Below are 23,373 nucleotides of genomic sequence, written 5' to 3'. Positions count from 1 at the left end.
GGTGCGTTATACTGAGGAGAACACTGCCTTCTACATAGGTGCGTTATACTGAGGAGAACACTGCCTTCTACATAGGTGAGATACTGAGGAGAACACGTCTTCTACATAGGTGAGTCACTGAGGAGAACAAGTCTTCTACATAGATGAGATACTGAGGAGAACAAGCCTTCTACATAGGTGAGATACTGAGGAGAACACTGCCTTCTACATATGTGAGCTACTGAGGAGAACAAGTCTTCTACATAGGTGAGATACTGAGGAGAACACTGCCTTCTACATATGTGAGCTACTGAGGAGAACAAGTCTTCTACATAGGTGAGATACTGAGGAGAACACTGCCTTCTACATAGGTGAGTTATACTGAGGAGAACACTGTCTTCTACATAGGTGCGTTATACTGAGGAGAACACTGCCTTCTACATAGGTGAGATACTGAGGAGAACACTGCCTTCTATACATAGGTGAGATACTGAGGAGAACACTGCCTTCTATACATAGGTGAGATACTGAGGAGAACACTTCCTTCTACATAGGTGAGTTATACTGAGGAGAACACTGCCTTCTACATAGGTGAGTTATACTGAGGAGAACACTGCCTTCTATATAGGTGAGTTATACTGAGGAGAACACTGCCTTCTACATAGGTGAGATACTGAGGAGAACACTTCCTTCTACATAGGTGAGTTATACTGAGGAGAACACTGCCTTCTATACATAGGTGAGATACTGAGGAGAACACTGCCTTCTATACATAGGTGAGATACTGAGGAGAACAAGTCTTCTACATAGGTGAGATACTGAGGAGAACAAGTCTTCTACATAGGTGAGATACTGAGGAGAACAAGTCTTCTACATAGGTGAGATACTGAGGAGAACAAGTCTTCTACATAGGTGAGATACTGAGGAGAACCTTCTACACTGCCTTCTACATACTGACCCCTTTTCCACCGGTTGGTTCCCAATGGGAACCGGTTCAGTTCTTTGTGGTTCTTAGTCCATGAGCCATGTTAATTATGTTAATTATGAATAGAGTGGGCAAAAGCATACCTATATTAGATCGTTATCACCATGAAACTTCCCCAGTTGCCTGCTTACTTGAAGACAATGATGTATTGTATTACACATTTTACAATAATGAAAAAAGCTACTACTGTGGAAGGGTTATCACATGTTAATTTACTTATATTGATCCTATAAACAATTTAATATAGGTATGGTTTTTCTCACTCAATTCATAATTAACATTCTAATTTTGGAGCTCTGGCTCATGGACTAAGAACCAAAAATAACTGAACCGGTTCTCATTGGGAACCAACCGGTGGAAAAGGGGTCTCTGTGAGTTATGGAGGTGCTTACTGGACTTTAATCCATATAACTCTCTAGAACCCTAAACCCGGGTGATTTTCACCCAGACAATAATGTGTATGTGATTTTCATAATGTCTGAGGTGGGTGGGTCCATGGGTTCGTTCATGATGCTCAGTGACATCATAGAACAGGGGTTTTCCAGTGACCAGTGGTCCGGGGACCACCAGTGGTCCTTGAGGGGGTTCCAGGTGGTCCCCATCTGAATGATGGATAGTATGGTAACCAAATGGACCCTTATAGATCTTTAACTCTTGAGAGCATAATATGAAACCAAAGAGTTATAATTATTGTTAAACATCTGCATTACTGGCTGTTGCGGAACACTTTCTATAGCAATGATTACTGGTACTATCATATCTCTCTCTCTCTCTCTCTCTCTCTCTCTCTCTCTCTCTCTATCTCTCTCTCTCTCTCTCTCTCTCTCCAGCGTGCATCCAGACCATAGGGATGTTCGGTCCCATTGCAGGGTACATGATGGGTTCGTTCTGTGCTAAGATCTACGTGGACATTGACACCGTGGATTTAGGTAAGCCATTCCTCTGAACCTTTCGTCCCCGCTGGGACAACGGAAAGCATTGTGTTTCTCTTCGGGCGGCTCAGGGGGTAGAGTGACCGGTAGAACAGCCCGGATGGGGTGGAACATTTGCCGAAAATAGCCTCGGCAAAGAGGTTTTGGTTTGCAGGCTAAAAAGAGCAGACCATGAGTACCGAGCCAAAGGTCACGTTTTCAAAGTATTGAGGGTTTAAGTCATCCGATTTCTGAAAACACACATTTAACATGAATCCAACATGTAGTGGGGGAGTCCCTGCTTAACCTCTCTTTCGGCTAAGGGGTCTTTGGTCTGAGAAACGTTGAAGACTCCTGCTGTTGTATATTAAGGTCCCAGACATAAGCAGGGGTCTGTGGCATAACTGTCTATGCATTAAACCGGGGGGTTCTTGAAATGAAAAAATCACACCCGTATGAACTGAGTGGTGTAAGGTCTTATATAGACTGATCAGCTGTGGTCTGACGTAATGTCTGACGTAATGAAATCACACCCGTGTGAACTGGGTGACCATAGCAACCATGCTCATTTTCTTTGGTACGGACAGACACGTAAACTAACAAAGCCAGTTGTAGGAGTGGTTTACACCACTCAAAAAAGAGAGAAAACATGAGATCATCAATCACGGATATCATCATCATCATCATCATCATCATCATCATAATCCCTTTCAGGCCAAAAAGTACCGTTTATACGTGTGGTGTGGGGCTCAGAGTGCTGCCACTAAGGAAAGTAGGCTTTCTAATGACACAACCCGCCTTTGTTTTGGTGAGTAGCAAAAACATTATTTTTATTCACGCTAAAGACGAGAGGCTGGTCTGCATTCATGCGAGCGGCGGAAGTCGAGTCGAGGGGGGGGGGTGCTCTAGCACCCCCTAGTGTCTATCTGTGCACGCCACTGCTATCAACCATTATGTTCAGGGGTCACCAACATGTGTCACAAATGTGTCCGTGGCAAAGTTTTGATTTTCTTTCTTTCCATAACAACATTATAATGTTCTTATTTTGACCCACTTACTGAATGTCAGTCTCCAGGTTTTCTTCAGAATGTCTATGACACTTATTTACTATGACACTATGTATGGCACATTAGGAGTCCAACTAGTACCAGTGGCGTGCACAGATAGACACTAGGGGGTGCTAGAGCACCCCCTGCCCTTTTGGCAATGTGCCCTTTTGAAAAAAAAAGAAAAAATAACTTTTTTTGTTCTTCTTTTTTTTTGATTTTTCAAAAATAGCAGACCTACAAGTTCATAGCGCGCCACTCGTTGGCGCGCTATGAGCTTGTAGATCTGCTATTTTTCAATAGCTAAAGCATAACATAATGCTAACACCAAAAGGGGTTCCCGCCCAAAATGGCAACCGGCCGGTTCCACGCGCTGCACAAGGTGCCCTTTTTTAACTTGAGCACCTGCCCCTCTAAATGTCTGTGCACGCCACTGACTAGTACTACTGGTTCTCAAATGTTTTATTTGCAAAGACCCCCTTAACTCTAAGGGTCCATTTGGTTCCATTTGAACACTCAGAGTTACAGACCTGTTATGGTCATTCAGGGGCTATCTATGTATGTGTTTCTGGTAATGTTATTGTCCACTCATTTTGTATGTCTGTGGCAATACAAAGCAAAGCTTTTGCACACCTATAGGCGACAGGTGCGACAGCGTAGGAGAGGGCACGGTGCCCGACAGTGAAAAAGGAACAAACACCCGCACACTGTCTTCAAATGCTTTAATAGGGAAACAGCAAAAGTTTCGGCTTTTCAGATAAAAGATAGCCTGTCGAAGGTCGCATATAGGCCGAAACGTTGCTGTTTCCCTATTAAAGTTGGTTCACTGCATTTAAAGACAGTGTGCGGGTGTTTGTCTGTGGCAAAAACAATGGAATGTTGACAAAAAATGTCCACCACACAAGCCAACATGGCGACGACCCCTGATTATGTCGTGTCTCTTCTCCCCAGACACCGTGACCATCAACCACAGGGACTACCGCTGGGTGGGGGCCTGGTGGCTGGGCTTCCTCCTGACCACCATCCTCATGCTGGTGGCCGGGCTCCCGTTCTGGTTCCTCCCAAAGTCTCTGCCCAAGCAGGGCCAGCCGAGTGCCGACGCGGAGGAGCCGTCCCAGGAGCCCGAGCAGGAGGACTTCCTGCCGGAGGACCAGCCCGCCACCGCACACCAGGACACAGACAAGACGGTCACTTTTTCTGGCCTGGCGAAAGGTGCAGAGTTCAATTTTTATCGGGCATATATACACTTTTATTGTATCTCCATATTTGTTTGTATGGTTTTAATGATTATTATTATTATTATTATTATTATTATTATTATTATTATTATTATTATTATTATTATTATTATTATTAGTATTATTAGTAGTAGTAGTAGTAGTAGTAGCAGTAGTAGCAGTATTAGTAGTATTTATGCCATACTACAATACAATTCAACGCTATAGTGAGCTTGAAGATCGGCTTTTGTTTGGCTATTTTGGAAACATTTTGAGAATGAAAGTGGTCAAGTGTGTGTGTGTGTGTGTGTGTGTGTGTGTGTGTGTGTGTGTGTGTGTGTGTGTGTGTGTGTGTGTGTGTGTGTGTGCGCGTGTGTGCGTGTGTGCGTGCGTGCGTGCGTGCGTGCGTGCTACAAGTTAAACCAATGAAAAGTATTAAGAAGAGCTTGTGAGTGTACAACTATTCCCCATTTGTATAAGAAAAACAAGTGGATTAGTATGAAAATAAATAATGTAAACAAAGCTGACGATATTCACTGGGCGGCTGAATGCATGGAGTGGGTTATGCAATAAAACCTGGGATCAATGAAGTGTAATCTTATCTAATTAGGTCAGCTCTCTCTCTCTCTAGGAAAAAAGGGACTAAAAGCTCAGTCCGGACTAAACAACAAAGTGACATGCTTATGCATGGTTATTTTGTTTACACATCATGGTGACAGTCCTAGGAGCGTGTAGTAACCTCTGTAACAGAGCCAGAGTCCAAAACGTTTATACATCCGTGCAATCCACACCCGCAGCACTTTACTACATGTGGAGTTTTTAAAGTGACACAAGTAGGCCTTACTGTATAGAGCGTCACAGTCCCGTCCCCTACCATGGCCCAGGAAATGATTCTCCGTTCATTTTCCTCATAGACATTTCAAAAAGTATTTATTTAAAGACGTTTACGCCGCGGACACAGCCAACTCTTGTCGTGACAAATCATGACAACAAACACAATTTTTTGGGCCGAACAAATAATTAGAAAGAAGAAAAAAACGGCAGGTTACAACACTTTTTTGTTGTTTTTCTTCTTTGTAATTATTTGTTTGGTCCAAAATATTGTTTGTGTTGTCATGAGTTGTCACGACTCGAGTTGGCTTTGTCCGCGGCGTAACCGTCTTTAAATAAATACTTTTTGAAATGTCTATGGGAAAAATGCATTGGGAATCATTTCCTGGGCCTGGCGTCGTCATGAAAGGGGGCGGGACTGCGACGCTCTATATGGCCTGAGCGATGGGGTGTAGATCATAAGGTGACCACCAAAACGGTGGTTAGTAAAAGCAGAGAGATGTTTTCGGGTGACGCGATTATCACCGTGGCGTGACGTCATGTCGTTTTCGGTGTTCACTTTATCACCTAAAGTATGAATAGGCCTTAAAAGGATCCCTGGCTAATAAGACAAATATGCCTTAAAACATTATACTTGCACTCTATAACTAAAAATAAAAAATAAAAACACCTTAAATATTTTATTTCTTTCATAAAAGAGAATGTTTCACTCAATAGGAACTGCTCCTGTCGCAAGTTGATGATGTCATATGTCCATGTGTGATCCAGCCCTATGGAATATATGGAATGCACGTGCTAATAAAAAGTATTTAAAATATTGCTTTGATGCTCATAATTATTAACCTTAGAAAGTATTAAGTTGTTTTTTTATTAGCATATGCATTCCATACATTCCATAGGGCTAGACCATATGGGCATATTTAATTTCTTTCTATTTATGAAAGAAATAACATATTTAAGGTGTTTTAATTTTTTAATTTTAGTTGTAGATGCATAATGTTTTAAGGCATATTTGTCTCATTAGCCAGGGATCCTTATAAGAGCTCATTCCAAAACAAGCAGATGTAATTAAGCTTTGCTAACCACCCTGCTAATCTTTCTGACACCCAATGGTGTATCTTGATTGGTGTCGGACCGTCGTTGTGTGCTGTGTCTTTGGCCAGACTTCTTCCCGTCTCTGAAGAGGCTGTTCAGTAACGGCGTCTACAGGCTGGTCCTCCTGGTGTCCCTGGTCGCTCTGAACAGCTTCATCGGCTTGCTCACATACGAGCCCAAGTTCATGGAGCAAGTGTATGGCCAGCCTGCCTCCAAGACCATCATGCTGATAGGTAGGGTACTGTGTACCACATTTATCAAGTTAATAATCCCTTGATATTATATTCATGCCAAAAAAAAGAATACAATGGGAAAAAACCTGTACTTGTACAAATTGTGGAAAAAGCTAAACAATTGTTTAGTTATATTTTTTTTTGCAAAAGCTTGTGAATATCTAGGACCCACACAGGAGAAACCCTTTACCTGTACTTTTTTGTGGTAAAAGCTTTGATCAAACTTTCGGCTTGGACAAATGACACACAAAAACAAATTTCACACTTTTATTTTACTTGTAAAACTGTGATGTCATCAATATAGCTGATTCTGATCCTCCTACTATAAACCTGACAAAATACACAGTAAAAAAATATACTCTATGTAGAAAAACGGAAAAGGTTCCTGTAATTTGCTGCCAGCCAGGATCATTTTCCGTCAACCCTATTTCCGTAGATTTACCCTATAGATTTACAAGACTTAATCTGTACCATTTACCGACACTTTACATATACATAACAGAGAATTCCATTCACAATTTCACACCATATTGTCCATGATTTTATGCATTTCTTTATTTAAAAAAGAAAACACAAATCCACGTCTCTGTCACCCTGCACTAGGTACGATGACCCTTCCTGCCATGGCGGCAGGCTTCATCACAGGGGGGGTCGTGCTGAAGCGCTTCAAGCTGGGCATGCTGGGAGCGTCCAGGATCTGCGTGGGCGCCACCTTCCTGGCGTCCTGCCTCTACCTGCTCCACTTCTTACTCTACTGTGACAACGCCAAGGTGGCAGGGCTCACTGTCACCTACCAGGGGTGAGTGGTTGGGTGGGTGGCAGGGCTCACTGTCACCTACCAGGGGTGAGTGGTTGGGTTGGTGGCAGGACACACTGTCACCTACCAGGGGTGAGTGGTTGGGTGGGTGGCAGGGCTCACTGTCACCTACCAGGGGTGAGTGGTTGGGTGGGTGGCAGGGCTCACTGTCACCTACCAGGGGTGAGTGGTTGGGTGGTGGCAGGGCTCACTGTCACCTACCAGGGGTGAGTGAGTGGGTGGTGGCAGGACTCACTGTCACCTACCAGGGGTGAGTGAGTGGGTGGGTGGCAGGACTCACTGCCACCTACCAGGGGTGAGTGAGTGGGTGGTGGCAGGACTCACTGTCACCTACCAGGGGTGAGTGAGTGGGTGGGTGGCAGGACTCACTGTCACCTACCAGGGGTGAGTGAGTGGGTGGGTGGCAGGACTCACTGCCACCTACCAGGGGTGAGTGGTTGGGTGGGTGCATGCGCACAGCTGTACTATATGCTGAGAACGTTTAATAAGGACCTTTCTCGGCCCCATCCCTCTCCCACTGTTTATATTGTGTTCAGTTTCCAAGATGGCCGCAGCACCAGGAGGGGGTGGGGTGGAGGTGAGCGGGCGGGCGGGGTCGACATATGCCCTTAATGAGCTGCATTCAAGCCACTTGCCTTGTGTCTGACACCTGACTTTTTTCTTTTCTTTTTTTATATATTATGTATTTACCCAGGGAAGTAGCTGAGCACAGGTGCTCATTTTCAGCAACGCCCTGCATAACACCCTTGTGTCTGAACACAGCTTTGATAGATGTGTTCTGCTCCCCCCTCCCCCCCATCAAACCTAATGTTTGGTCAAACCATATGGGCTTCCATTGGAAATTCATTGAAGCGGCAATTAAACACAGACACAAGACAGACAGGTGTCTTAAATGTGGGAACGCAGCCCAGTAAGGACCAACACAACACAAGGGCATATGTCGACTCCACCCGCTCACCTCCGCCCCACCCCCTCCTGGTGCTGCGGCCATCTTGGAAACTAAACACAATACAAACAATTGGAGAGGGGTGGGGCCGAGAAAGGCCCTTATTCTCGTCCTCCATTTTGAGCGGCGCTCCAGTGCCCAGCTTTGTGCGTCTGTGTGTGTGTAGTGATGATTTGATTGGCTGAGCAGGGGATGTGATGTATGATGATGTATGATGTACGACGATAAGATAGCGCCCCTCACTTCACATGCGTGTGATTTTTGAGGGGCGCCAGCCCCTCCTATATACAGGTTTAATGTGTGTGTTTAGTTAAATGTTTGTTTTCAAAACGCCATTGACAATGAAGAGAACATTTACGTCATCTTGTCCCTAGCCTGGTTTCTATGGCATAGGCAGCTCCCGGCAGGATCCGCCAGGGAGAATCTAGACACAGCTGCGAGACATGAGACTAATTAATTAGAGCGACAGAGTGTGTGTGTGTGTGTGTGTGTGTGTGTGTGTGTGTGTGTGTGTGTGTGTGTGTGTGTGTGTGTGTGTGTGTGTCAATTTAACAAAGGTGCAGACGATCAGAAATCAACAGAGTGTGATCAACGTTTGCGCTACTCTATGCCGAATTGAAGTGGACTCGGTCCCAGACTTTTTTTTTCTCCTTGGAAATAAAAACGTCTGGGTTTCCGAGGCTGTCTTGTCCCTAACACAAACATTAAATGACATTCACAATAAAGATAATTTAATGTTTGTTTTGGCACCGTTTGTTTTACATCATCTAATCATAGCAACATGAGTTAGACTTTAATACAGTTAGATTAATAGAGTTTACACGTAAAACATACCTGTATGTATTAAGTTTGAGTTGTTTTATTGTTAAATATATAAAAGATGATAAGAGCGCCGCTCACATTTAATTATTATTTCAAAAACATTACCAAAACCAAAATTCTTGTGTTTTTTTGTCAGGTGAAACCTGACTAATGATAGCTCATGAAATGTAGATGACAAGATCACCTAGTTTTGTTTTTCAGTGATTTCATGAAGAAATCCAAGAAAAATCAAAGAAACCTTTAAGTGAAAATAGAAGTGGGGTCTCACAGACATGTGGGGATCCATTACAGACTGTGGAACACGTGCTGACCAGCTCCCCCATATACCGGCCACCGAACGGTGATCGTGGGTTAATTGACCTAGAGACAATGACACACTGGACTGGCTTGCTGCAACGGAGTCGAAGGTCTAAGGACATACAACAGAAGAAGAAGAAGTGAAAATAGCCGATCCACAAGAGCTGCAGCTTGTAGATCTGCGTCTAGTACCTCAGCTGTCCACAAGAGGGTAGGATAGTTACCTCGTAACTGTGTCCCTTTTAATGTGTGTGTGTGTGTGTGTGTGTGCGTGCGTGCGTGCGTGCGTGCGTGCGTGCGTGCGTGCGCGTGCGTGCGTGCGTGTGTGTGTGTGCGTGCGTGCGTGTACCCACCCGTGAACACCAGGGAGCCGCAGGTGTCGGTGCAGCCAGAGAGCATGGTGTCTGGGTGCAACGCCCCGTGCTGGTGCTCGGTGACAGAGTGGGACCCGGTGTGTTCTCCGTCCAGCGGTCTGACCTACGCCTCCCCCTGCCTGGCGGGATGCCACGGCGTTACAGGGCAGGGCAAGGACACGGTCAGTCAGTCTGAACAAGTGTGGTACTATTAGGGTGCACTCACACGGTTCATGCAATTCTCTGTGCTCGTTGGGTGTTGTGTCATGGCCGCCCAGCGGCCCAATGCATTTCCAATGGAGGTCACATGGTTTGACCCAACATTGTGTTGTGTGAGGGGGAGGGGCGCAGTCGAAACTCCCCTCCCCCTCACACAACACAATGTTGTGTCAAACCATGTGACCTCCATTGGAAATGCATTGGGCTGCTGGGCGGCCATGACACAACACCCAACGAGCACAGAGAATTGCATGAAAGGTGTGAGTGAAGCCTTAGACCAGTGGTGGAAAAAAAGTACTTGATTGTTTTACTTAAGTAAAGGTATACCAATACTAGAATTTTAGAACTAGTAAAGTAAGTAAGTAAGTAAAAGTACGGAATTTAAAATGTACTTGAGTAAAAGCACAAAAGTATCAGCATCAAAATGTACTTAAAGTACTAAAAGTAAAAGTACTAATATTGCAGAATGTTCCATTTCACAAGTTCAAACTGTGTACAAAATCTTTTGAAAATAGCTGATCTACAAGCTCACAATGTGTCGCGACACATTGTGAGCTTGTAGATTGGCTATTTTAAAATGGCCGAAATGTATAGGGTTGAAGTGGTTAATGTATGTTTTCTAATCAAAATTAAAATCTCCAAAGTAACTAGTAACTAAAGTTTTCAAATGATTGCAGTGGAGTAAAAGTACAAATTTTGGCTCTGAGATGTAGTGGAGTAGAAGTAAAAGTACTGGAAATTGGAAATACTCAAGTAAAGTACAAATACCTCAAAACTGTACTTAAGTACAGTACTTAAGTAGAAGTACTTAGTTACTTTCCACCACTGATTATTACCAAACGTTATACGCTATAACCAGTTGGTTCTCAAACCTTTTTCATGTTCAAGGACCCCCAAATTGACACTCATTAGCCTGCGGACCCCCATAAGAGAAGATTCGTACGGCTCTAGCAGTGATTCTCAACCATTTTAATTTCAAGGACCCCCAGGTTTGACCTAAATATAGGATACGGACCCCTCATTTCTATCTCTGGTACCGAATTTCGGTAATACCGCGACAGGAGAAGCCACGGTATTGATACCGTCAGATTTCCACTATTGAGTTGTGCTTGAAATGTACTGTAATTCTGCAAACTGTTAATACATATTTCAATCAATCAATCAATCAATCAAACGGTAGTACATGGTACACGTATACCATAAACGGTCATTAGGGGGAGCCATAGTACAGTAATCAGTAGGCCTATAGGGTACAGTCAAACACATGTCCAAAGACCAAAGGGATCACCGAAAAAAGTCCTTGCAGTCTTAATTGTTTCCATTCAGGTCCTGGGTAATCAATTCCTAATCATGACATCGACATGACAAATAACAAAATTAAAATCATCACAAAATTGTATAAATAAAAAATGTACAGGTTGGGGGACAAAGAAGGGGTTATATAATAAGGATCTTTTTTTCTTCTTTTTTTTTAATACCGTGGAATACCGATGTATAGGTTGCCTTAGGTAACGCCCCATTTGAAAAGCTATGTCAGGGACCCCCCATAAGAGAAGATTTTTACGGCTCAAGCAGTGATTCTCAACCCATTTAATTTCAAGGTCCCCCCAGTTTGGCATTAGTCTACGGACACCCCCTTTAATGGCATTTCCATCTCTGGGACCCCCAATTTATATTGTAAAATCAATGTTAATTTACCTCTGAGTGTGTACCTTTATTGTCTTGTCTTGTATTGTATTGTATTGTATCTCTATGTTGCAGGGCGGGTCCTTGGGGTCCAAGACAAATTTCTCAAGAAACCTTGAACCTTGACCCATAAGGGTCCATTTAGGTCCTAACTATCATTTAGCTAGGGACCCCCTGGAACTCCCTCAAGGACCCCTGGGGGTCCCCGGACCCAACTTTGGGAAGCACTGCTGTAGGCTACATGTGATACGGCAACCTTCCCCGTGTTTCTTCACTAGTCCGATGCAGAAGAACACAGTTTGCCGGCCACTGCTACAGAGCTGACAATGAGGTTATATCTTCCCTTCTTCTCTGGAGTCCTGCCTCAAAGCAGACCAGAGGTAGACAACTGTCGTTCCCTGATGTCATCGCTAGGGACACAGGCATCAGTAAGCAGGAAATGGGGATGGCAATGAAGGACCAGGAAGTCTGGAGTGATATTGTGAAATCCACGATCTCGACCGCGGTCGAAAAATGATGATGATGATGACATGTGATATGTTTCAGATGTATGGTAACTGCACGTGCGTGAGGGAGATGCTGACGGGTCCAGGTGTGAACATGTCCGCGGTGCTGGGCCAGTGTCCCAGGGCCGCTAACTGTGACCACATGTTTAAGTTCTACATGGCGGTGGCTGTGCTGGCCTCCTTCATCAACGCATGTGGTGCCACGCCCGCGTACATCATCCTGCTCAGGTAGCCACACGTGCACGTACACATAGGGGCGACTCACACCTTTGCATCTAGCATACAACATTGATGCATGCTAGATGTATGAAAGGGTTTGCTTACATCTTGCCCCAATGCATTTCCAATGGAAGTCACATGGTTTGACAAAACATTTGTGTTGTAAGGATTTCGGCTGTGTTTCGACTGCCCCCCACCCCCCTCATACAACACAAATGTTGTGTCAAACCATGTGACTCCCATTGGAAATGCATTGTGAGCTTGCATCAGTCAATAAGTCTCATGCATCTAGCATGCATCAATCTGTTGCGAAGGTGTGAGTCAGGCCATACACACACAGTGGTGGAAAAAGTACTCAATTGTTTTACTTAAGTAAAAGTACCAATACTGCAATTTAGAACTACTCCGTTTCAAGTAAAACTACGGAATTCAATAGTACTTGAGTAAAAGTACAAAAGTATCGGCATCAAAATGTACTTAAAGTACTAAAAGTAAAAGTACTCATTGTGCAGAATGTGCCATTTCACAAGTTCAAAATGTGTACAAAATCAATTGAAAATAGCCAATCTACAAGCTTGTAGATCGGCTATTTTCAAAAGGCCAAAGTAACTAGTAACTAACGTTTTCAAATAATTGTAGTGGAGTAAAAGTAAAAAAATTTCCTCTGAAATGTAGTGTAAGAGTAGAAGTACAGGTATTGGAAATTGGAAATACTCAAGTAAAGGACTTAAGTTAAAGTACTTAGTGACTTTCCACCACTGCACAAACACACACACATTTCCACGGCAAGTAGGGGTGCTGGAGATGCGGCCGCACCCCCCTGCAGTGGCGTGCACAGATAGACACTAGGGGGTGCTAGAGCACCCCCTGCCCTTTTGGCAATGTGCCCTTTTGAAAAAAAAAGAAAAAAAAACTTTTTTTTTTCTACTTTTTTTTTGATTTTTCAAAAATAGCAGATCTACAAGTTCATAGCGCGCCACTCGGTGGCGCGCTATGAGCTTGTAGATCTGCTATTTTTCAATAGCTAAAGCATAACATAATGCTAACACCAAAAGGGGTTCCCGCCCAAAATGGGTTAAGGCAACCGGCCGGTTCCACGCGCTGCACAAGGTGCCCTTTTTTCACTTGAGCACCTGCCCCTCTAAATGTCTGTGCACGCCACTGCCCCCCTGCATTCGCAATATATTTTATTATCAGCGTCTGCCGAGTGCTGACGCTGTAATGTTTCCGGTTTACCTTTTACGTGTCGTGCGGGTGGTCGAATCAATCTCTACCCGTATACGCTGTCCTGAGTGTCAGGAAGTGCAGGTTGTCGTTTATTTTCAGCATGGCTCCGAAAATAGTGGATCAGGATCATGTGCGTTATAAGACTTTGTTTTCTTTTGGCATGGTGTTGTTAAAAAGCCATGTGTGAATGTGTGCGCAGTAACAAAGTTGTAATGTGCCGTGTGCAGGCTACTGTACGTTTGCAACCACGGAGCTCTGTTCAAAACAATGCCTGTGTGTGTGTGTGTGTGTGTGCGTGCGTGCGTGCGTGCGTGCGTGCGTGCGTGCGTGCGTGCGTGCGTGCGTGCGTGCGTGCGTGCGTGCGACGTTAGGTGCATACAGCCCGACCTGAAGTCACTGGCATTGGGAATGCAGACCTTGGTAGTGAGAACTTTGGGTGAGTACCGAGTACACAAGCAGGCAAGATGGATTGTGCGTGCGTGCGTGCGTGCGTGCCTGCGTGCACACATGCACACTTTGTTTGCATGTGTTTATGCACTAAAAGAGTGACTTTGAGAACTGCTTCACCATGCCATAAGGACATTCATCGTGAATGTATTAACAATGGAACAACTATTGGACATATCAACCCAATCATGACACAATAATAAACCTGCTGTAGTGAACATTTATATCGAGAACTCCCAAAGGAATAAGTAATATTTTGTTGCCGATGTCCCCACATACAAGATGTGTGTTCAAATGTTTCTATACACATATATTTCAGATTTTTCACTCTTATTTTGCGTGTGCGTGTGTGTACATGTGTTGTGCGTGCGTGCGTGCGTGCGTGCGTGCGTGCGTGCGTGCGTGTGCGTACCTGTGTGTGTTCAGGTGGCATCCCTCCTCCTATCTATTTCGGGGCACTGATTGACATGACGTGTTTGAAGTGGGGAACCAAGGCGTGCGGAGGTCGGGGAGCGTGCAGATTCTATGACACCAACGCTTTCAGGTACACACTTCTGTCACTCTATACCAACTGTTCAGTGTTGTTTTTGGCAGCCAAAGTTTGATTTTAGTTTTAGTCCTATAGTCTCTTGAATAGTTCTCATTTAGTTTTAGTCACATTTTAGTCACCTGGAATGTTTTTTAGTGTTAGTTTAGTTTCCATTTAGTTTTCGTCAGTGAAAAAAGGCGGTCGACGAACATTTTTCGTCTTAGTTTTGGTCGACAGAAATCAACACTGCAAATGTTCCACTAACTAAATGGGTGGGTGGGTGTTTTGGTGAACAAAATATTCTGAGAGTCTTGAAAGATTAGTAAAAAAAAACCTCAAAAACGCTGGCAGTGTGGGCAGACTGTTCTAGAGAGAAATGCAACGAAGTGTGTCGCTATGACTAATAACCAACACAAGTCACTAAATCTTGTGTTTCCATCTTTTCAAGATTCACGTTCCTCGGCTTGATATACGGCATCTTCACTGCGACGTGGGCACTGTGGGCGCTCCTCCACTGCAAAATAGTGAAGAGGCAGAAGAAGCTAGCCCGAAGGAACCTGGCCACGGAGAAGGAAGTGGAAGCCATTGAAATGAACAAAGTAGCTGCTAACGTCATCAATGACAAAGAGGACATGGAGAGACACAGCACGATTTGAGTTGTTCTTGAGTCATATGGCAGTATTCCAGCCCATTCTCATGTGGGTTAACATAATATACAATTTTGCGGTACTCATACTGTACTTAAATACAGTTTTGATTATTGTTATTTTTTTACTTTACTGGAGTATTTAAAAATGTCAATACTTTTACTTGTACTTACTAGTTGCTTTTATAGATTTTGATAATTATTATAAAACATACTTTACCCACTTCAGCACGCGGCCAGTTGAAAAGAATGTGTCGCATCTTGTAGATCTGCTATTTTCAAAAATATTTGTATACGTTTGAAAAGTTGAAATGGGACATTCTGTATGACGTACTTTTTGCTTTCGGTACTTAATTTTGACGCCAATACTTTTGTACTTTTTACTCAAGTAAATTTAGATGACACGACTTTTACTTGTAACAGAGTTTTCTGCATGTATTGATACTCCACCAGTGACATCATCGATGATGGGGAATCCAAGCTGCAGACTTTCTATTCCTGAAAAGTTGCAATGCGAAAATGGAAGCCATCGTTCGCACAATAATACAAATCTAAATATATAATATAGCTGCAAGCAGCGATAAGGCGGGACCAAGAAAGAAGACAATATGCAATAAGAACAATATGCACAAATAAGAATCACAGGCTGAGTTGTCGTTACCCGGATTTGAACACACAACCTTGTGGTCTGAAGGTGAGAGCTCAACCGACTGAGCTATCTGGACAGTCAGTTGTTTTATTGTAAACTGTAACATCATTCAGTGTTTTGGTAACAAGCGTGTGTCCTCATTTTGGGCATGTCATTATCCATTACTACAGTGTGTTTTGCTGCAATTCTTTTCACGTACAAACTTCTCTTCAACTGGTATTTCAGATAATGGTCCATAGATTGTGTGTAAAACGTTTCGCGCAAATTGCTCAAAAAAACAGGCAGGAAGTCAGGTATAAGCATTTTTCAAACTGCTCAAAATGGCGGAAAATCTGAGGGCGGAGCTTACTTGTCAATGTGACAGATGTGTTCCCCATGAGTCAAGGAACATGTGGAAACAAGTGCCATGAATTTTGACCAAACAAAGCATGATTTATGACTGTTCAAAGGTTTTATTTTCAAAAAATTGCTATAGCGCCCCCCTTTGGCCAATTGGAGTAAGACTGCTTTCAGTGCTATTTGGCATGACCCTCTACTATACTGTAAAGTGACATAAGCATATGACGCTGCATGTATGAATTAGAGGCAGAAGAAGAATCTTCACAAACCAGCAATTTTCATTGGCTCATAAAAACTTTAATTTTTTTTCACTTAAATAAAATACTGCGATTTTGTGTCCGTATTTTATCCAAAGTGCAAGTGTAGAAGTTTTCGTACATTTTGATCAAAGATCCTGGGAGGTGATACATTTTAAATGTTTTTCATATAATTCAAAATGGCGGGTGATCTAAAGGTCAGAGGTCAAAAGTCAGAACACGAAAGTTGTTCGGCATGAGGAGACACATGTGTATCAAAGTGTCATTACCAACGGTCAAACGGTTCATGAGATATGCACGTTCAAAGTTTGCATTTTCAATTGAGTGCTATAGCGCCACCCTTTGGCCAATTGTCATGGGCTTCGCATAGTCACCGTTTGGCATGGTCCTCTACCAGATTACCGCGTTTCGCGAAAACCGACTGCACCGTTCAGTCAGAACTGCGTGACTTCTTGGTCCCTTAAATATAGATGCAAGCAGCGATAAAAAGGGACCAAGATAGAATACAACAGAAAACAGATAACAACCTTGCGGTCCTACACGTATTACACTATTACACTACTATTACACTATTACACTAAATGCACTTATTACACTATTACAAAATGAGACTTATTACACTATTTCACTATTACAGTTACTAGTATCTCTATTATTGTGATGCCATGTCCTAGTGCCTGATGGGTCAAAAAGTGAGGTCAAATGTAATCTACTTCAATATTTCTATAGTTGAGTCATCACAAAACTTGCAGCACACAATGCAGTTGTCTTTACCCGGATTTGAACACACAACCTTGTGGTCCAACGGCGAGAGCTCTACCGACTGAGCTATGCAGACACAGTCAGTTGACTCATTCTAAACACTAACATCATTCAGTATTCATATAGGTATTAGGTGCAGAAGAAGAATTTTCACAACCCAGCGATTTTCATTGGCTCATAAAGACTCAATTTTTTCACTTAGAAAAAATGTGCTACGATTTATTGTCCGTATAGGTCCAAAGTTCACGTGTAGAAGTTTTCGTGCATTTTTATCAAAGATTCTGGGAGGAGATACATTTTAACTGTTTTTCATATCATTCAAAATGGCGGGTGATCTAAAGGTCAGAGGTCAAAAGTCAGAACACGAAAGTTGTTCGGCATGAGGAGACACATATGTGTATCAAAGTGTCATTGCCAACGGTCAAACGGTTCATGAGATATGCACGTTCAAATTTTGCATTTTCAATTGAGTGCTATAGCGCCACCATTTGGCCAATCGTCATGGGCTTTGCATAGTCACCGTTTGGCATGGCCCTCTACCATGTTGACACGTTTCGCAAAAACCGACTGCACGGTTCAGTCAGAACAGCTATTTTTGGCGGAAGGAGAATGAGAAGAAAAAAAAACACAAAAACAATAAGTGACCAAAAGACTGCGTGACTTCTTGGTCCCTTAATTAAAAAAAAAAAATCCTGTTTAAAAAGAAAATCTGCCTAATGATGATGTCATGACGGGTTTCTGAACTGCCCACAGCTCTCCTATGAGACACAGGGCTCCAATTTCGTCTCCTACTTTACCCGCAACGCGGCCCGCAATTCAGCCGCTGCCCGAAAATGTACGAATATAGGAGCTTTCTCTGTCCCTTAATGGTATCTTCGTCCAGCGTCACCCGCTATCTTTTTTGCCGACACCGGTATTTGTGCCTAGAGGTGTGGTCATGGGCGTGTTGGCACGCTTTCCCCTAAATTGCTATTTTGGTCACACACATTTGGGAAAGCAACAGTGGAGTTTAAAAGCACCCATAACTTATACCCGTAAGCCGTGCCAAATTAGTTTGGTAGAGCGACGTGGGCTGCGCACCTGCATGGAGATGTCCTTGGAGTAAGGCATGCATGGGGGCCAGCAACGCAACACTCTTCCATGGGCTATAGACCGTAAGGTTATGAAGCAATATAGCACGGATAAGGGATCTATTAAAGGCATTGGCACGTGGACTGGTGATTGGTTAAATTTGGTTTAATTATTGTAACGCCCAAACCACACCTATGCATATATATAACGGGTAACGGAGGTGTTTAAGGGATTTAGACAGGTAACCAAAATACCAACTTTAGTGGGGGAACACCCTTTCCCCACTCCTAAATCCCCAAATAGTGGCTTTAGAAAGATGAGACAAAAATGGAGCCCACAGACTGGTTTCTGAACTGCCCACAGCCCTCCTGTGACACACAGACTGGTTTACGAACTGCCCACAGGCCTCCTGTGAGACACAGACTGGTTTCTGAACTGCCCACATCCCTCCTATGAGACACAGACTGGTTTCTGAACTGCCCACAGGCCTCCTGTGAGACCGACTGGTTTCTGAACCGCCCACAGCCCTCCTATGAGACACAGACTGGTTTCTGAACTGCCCACAGCCCTCCTATGAGACACAGACTGGTTTCTGAACTGCCCACATCCCTCCTATGAGACACAGACTGGTTTACGAACTGCCCACAGCCCGAGACACAGGCTGGTTTACAAACTGCCCACAGCCCTCCTATGAGACACAGACTGGTTTACGAACTGCCCACAGACTGAGTAGAAACAATTGGTGGTATTTTATTATGAAGATTAGTTACTGATTAGCTACTGTGGTTCCTAAAGTGGGCTCCGGGGACCCCCAGGGGTCCTTGAGGGAGTTCCAGGGGGTTCCCAGCTAAATGATAGTTAGGAACCAAATGGACCCTCATGGGTCTGTAACTCTGAGAGTTTACAATATAGACGCATAGTCTATTAGATGTCTATAGACGCATAGATGTCTATAGACGTCTATGCGCCTGTAGACGTCTAAAATAATTAAGAATGGATGCAATAGCAAGTTGTTGCTGTCGTTCCATGTGGCTGTTCTCTTCTCTCCCAACAATAATTGTAGACAGTGATTTCCCATCATGTTCTTTTTCCCTCCATCATAAAATGACCTCTTATCTTTTTTTGCCCCACCATTTGGTTCACTTAACATGTCCACGTCACGTGTCATGAGGTTTAGGACGGGTACCGTCCTAAAGTCGGCTCTTCGGTGCTACTGAAAATTTCTGACGAGCCGAAATCATTTCGGCACTACAGCGCCGAAACAGTGGTAAAGTAGGAGTATGAATCGGCCCTTAGACATACAGTGTGCAGAACCCTGTACCATGCAGCCTATGGCAGCATTTCCAGTGTTACCAGTAAGTCAATATACATAGACTCTATAGCGCCACCCTTGTCTCTATGCCTCTATGTCATAGAGGCTTGCAATGTTGTTTTTGGCAGCAAATTTCTATTTTAGTTTCAGTCTCTTGAATAGTTTGCATTTAGTCTTAGTCACATTTTAGTCACCTGGAATGTTTTAGTCTTAGTCTAGTTTTAGTCGACTAAATGTCAAGATTTTAGTCGACTAAATCTACAGTTGATTTAGTCAACTAAAATGTATTTTGGGGGGCCTTGATGCCGTCATAATGACTGATTTTACACTTACAAGCTCACAACACGTCGCGCTGCGACGCATTGTAGATCTGCTATTTTCAGCATGCAACCAATTGTAAAATGACTTGTACTGGATCTCTTGTCCACAAGTAGTCCCTCCTAACATTTTAGTCTAGTTTTTACTTGTTGGACGAAATTGTCAATATATTTAGTCTTAGTTTTAGTCATCATGGCTTAGTTTTCATTTAGTTTCCAGTTTTTGTCAGTGAAAAAAGGTAGTCGACGAACATTTTCCATCTTAGTTTTGGTCGACGAAATCAACACTGGAGGCTTGCTCTCTCTCTCTCTCTCTCTCTCTCTCTCTCTCTCTCTCTCTCTCTCTCTCTCTCTCTAGAGAAACAAATGTATTCAGCTGCTTCAGATGCTACGATTCAACTATTTCCTATAATCATACTTGCTTATGGAACAGGAAATATTGATGTTTATTTTTTATTTTTTATTTATCAGACTTTGTGGAGTTTTATACCACATTAGATATTACATAACAATTGACAGAAAAAATGATGTCATAATAGTAGGAGAAAAGTAAGAAGTCCAGCTGGAGACAGTCGAGGAGATCACAGCTTCTTCACATCTGAAGGCAAGAAGAATGGAAACGATGAAGTTAACACCTTAGTAGCCCGGAACTATTTAATCCATTTCATCCATGTGCCCATCATTTATAGCACACGGACCACTTTTACGCGCACCGGAAGTTGGTGTGCATGTCTGTGTAGCAGCTAACAATAGCCACACCACTCTAGAGTCGATCGACAACAACGGGAGACAAGAATAAATCTATCGCGACTAGCGACTGGACCGCGGAAGTTCGTCAAACACAGGATCTTTTTTTTCAGAATTAGACGGGATGATTTAGATCGGGAGTTATGATCGTTTTAAGATTTTCGTTTTCGTCCGCTAAACAGGCAGGGAACATTTTCGACGTCATCGGATCGGGCAACAAACGCTCCTAGGCTCTAGAGCGATGCGAACGGTTTTGTTATCATTAATCTCCGTCCTATTTATCAATCTCCGGCTTGGGCACTTGACCATGACCTTGAACTTGACGGAGAACTCCGCCCGGGCCTCCAAGGTGTTAATAGTTTGCAGTTTTTTGTTCTGTTGTTTGTCTTGCCAGGTTTGTTCCTTGGGGAAAGCGAGGGGATACAAATGATGTGCTAAGACAGTGGTTTTCAACCCTTTTTATGCCAATGCCCATTATATAGTCAGACCCTTACGTTTCATTTCACACTCTCAAGAGGTATCTTGAGAGTTGATTTTGTTACCGACTCTCCATCATTTAGCTGGGGACCACCTGGAACCTCCTCAAGGATGGTGGTCCCTGGACCACTGTTTGAAAACCACTGTGCTAAGAGAATCAGCATGTTAAAGAAATTATCTGTCTTTAATATTAAGTAATAAAGTCACCGTGACAAGAACATGAGCAGTTTGACATTTGTTTCTGTCACTCATGTATTGAGCTTGGGTTCTAGTTGCTTCACTTCCCATTTAATACAACGTATATTTATTTCATACAGTTATTCATATTGCCCATGATAAATGTGAAAAAGGTGAAAAATTGCCCATGATACATGTGAAAAAGGTGAAGAATTGCCCATGATAAATGTGAAAAAAGTGAAGAATTGCCCATGATAAATGTGAAAAAGGTGAAAAATTGCCCATGATACATGTGAAAAAGGTGAAGAATTGCCCATGATAAATGTGAAAAAGGTGAAAAATTGCCCATGATAAATGTGAAAAAGGTGAAACATTGCCCATGATAAATGTGAAAAAGGTGAAAACTATCAAGACAACTTTATACACAATCCCAGTGTTGTTTTTGGCAGCAAATTTCTATTTTAGTTCAGTCATAGTCTTTGAGATGGAACTTAATTTAGTTTTAGTCATACTTTAGATTTAGTAACACTAAACATTCCAGTTGACTACAGTTGATTTAGTCAACTAAAATGTATTTTGGCGGGCCTTAATGCCGTCATAATGGCTGATTTTACACTTAGCCGATCTGCTATTTTCAGCATGCAACCAAGTGTAAAATGACTTGTGTTTTACTCATACTGGATCTCTTGTCCACTAGTCCCTTGCAAACATTTTAGTCTAGTTTTTATTTGTTGACGAAATTGTCAATGTATTTAATCTCAGTTTTAGCTTAGTTTTCATGTAGTTTCCATTTAGTTTTCCACTATTCCTGGTTGGTGGACTTCAAAATAAGATATTTATTTTTATTTTTGTATATATTATTCTCTGGTATCGGTATTCGGTATCGGTATCGGCTAACACAGAAATTGTGGTATCGGGATCGGATCGGAAAGGAAAAAAGTGTATCGGGACATCCCTATGTCTGAGAGGTCATTTTGACCGTTTTTTTTAGATTTTGAAGTTGATTATCTTTGCCCATTAAGCTTTCAGAAGGTTCCCCTTCCATGACCATCATCATCCATCACCATTCCATCATCTCAGAAATGTTTAACATCTGAAACATTTCCTAAATATAAGAATTTAAGCACATGCTACTTCTGTCTGATTTTACTTCAGACATGCTAGTGCTAGGTGAATTTAGGTTATATAGTACCTACCAGATGGAGCAACTTTTACAACTGCCTCTCCATAGACCTCCACTTCACACAGGGTCAAGATTCCCCTCCTACCAGGAATCACAATACTGACGTAGCGACCCTCCATCCCATCGCACTTAAAGGTGTAGGTTCCACCGGCTGGGATAGACGAGATCACTGCACACCTGAGGGGACAGAAGAAGGAAAAAAGGACACAACATCAGAAGTGTTTTTAATTTTTGAATTAAATTAAATATGTACAAAGTCTCACAATGTGTGATACAAGACATGGCCATATATACTCCCTTCCAGTTTCTATTATACCCACTTATTCACACATCGCATCCCAATTAAAATTCTAATGGTGGTTTTGCTTGTTTACCTGGCCCTGGAAGCTAGGGTTAAACTGTATTATTGAGTGTTTACATGGAACGATAAATAATGTCGAAACAACTTCTATAAAGTTGCTTATAAATACTGGTAATTGCGGTTTGTTGGGCTTGTTTTTAAAGTGTAGTTGTTTATTGGGGCATGCCAAGGACCCCAAATGAACAGCCTCAGGTATTTATCTGTGGATCCCCATCTGGTTTTATTCTTTGCCCCCGTACCAGATTATGTATGTTATAATAATATTATAAAACACATTGCCGACGCGTTGTGAGCTTGTAGATTGGCTATTTTCTAATAGCCAATGTGTAGTATTAGGTTTAAAGTCGAGCTTGTGGGATTGTTTTCAAAGACCTGGACGCTTATTTCTCTCTGGTCGCAAAGCACATCAATCACTCACACCCAAAACATTATGATTAGTCATGAAGCTAACACTACTGCTCTGTGTGGAACAAAGTGGGGCAAAAACGTGTTATTATGATTACAATTTACAATTTAGGCATTGCTGAGTCAAAACTCAGGAAAGAGCATGGATCTTCCCTTATTATGGTCAGAGCAGGACAGTCACTCAGGCAACTCCCAGAGTGCATCAGCAAGATGGCTGCTGGTGCTCGTTTGACTGAGCTTGAACACATGTTAAAGGCTGGTGGTGGCGGCTCTCAAACAAACCATCAGATTCAAGCAAGATGAAG

General features: G+C 42.9%; 1 protein-coding gene across 1 annotated transcript in view; it reads left to right on the top strand.

The window, feature by feature from the left end:
• LOC306924398 (solute carrier organic anion transporter family member 1C1-like) overlaps window positions 1–15,021 on the top strand; it is a gene marked incomplete at both ends in the record, with an annotated part of 29,381 nt that extends 14,360 nt beyond the window's left edge. The window contains 9 exons of the mRNA XM_079502892.1: window positions 1,795–1,893; window positions 3,873–4,133; window positions 6,133–6,297; window positions 6,901–7,096; window positions 9,546–9,714; window positions 11,984–12,171; window positions 13,761–13,825; window positions 14,263–14,380; window positions 14,814–15,021. Coding sequence (XP_079359018.1) covers window positions 1,795–1,893; window positions 3,873–4,133; window positions 6,133–6,297; window positions 6,901–7,096; window positions 9,546–9,714; window positions 11,984–12,171; window positions 13,761–13,825; window positions 14,263–14,380; window positions 14,814–15,021 — 1,469 coding nt within the window. The remainder of the gene's footprint in view (window positions 1–1,794; window positions 1,894–3,872; window positions 4,134–6,132; window positions 6,298–6,900; window positions 7,097–9,545; window positions 9,715–11,983; window positions 12,172–13,760; window positions 13,826–14,262; window positions 14,381–14,813) is intronic.
• Window positions 15,022–23,373: the final 8,352 nt, after the last annotated feature.

Source organism: Electrona antarctica, assembly GCF_951216825.1.
Source record: "Electrona antarctica genome assembly, chromosome: 6".
Lineage (NCBI taxonomy): Eukaryota > Metazoa > Chordata > Actinopteri > Myctophiformes > Myctophidae > Electrona > Electrona antarctica.
The sequence above is the reverse complement of the archived record's forward strand: the minus strand, read 5'-3'. Positions and strand labels throughout refer to the sequence as shown.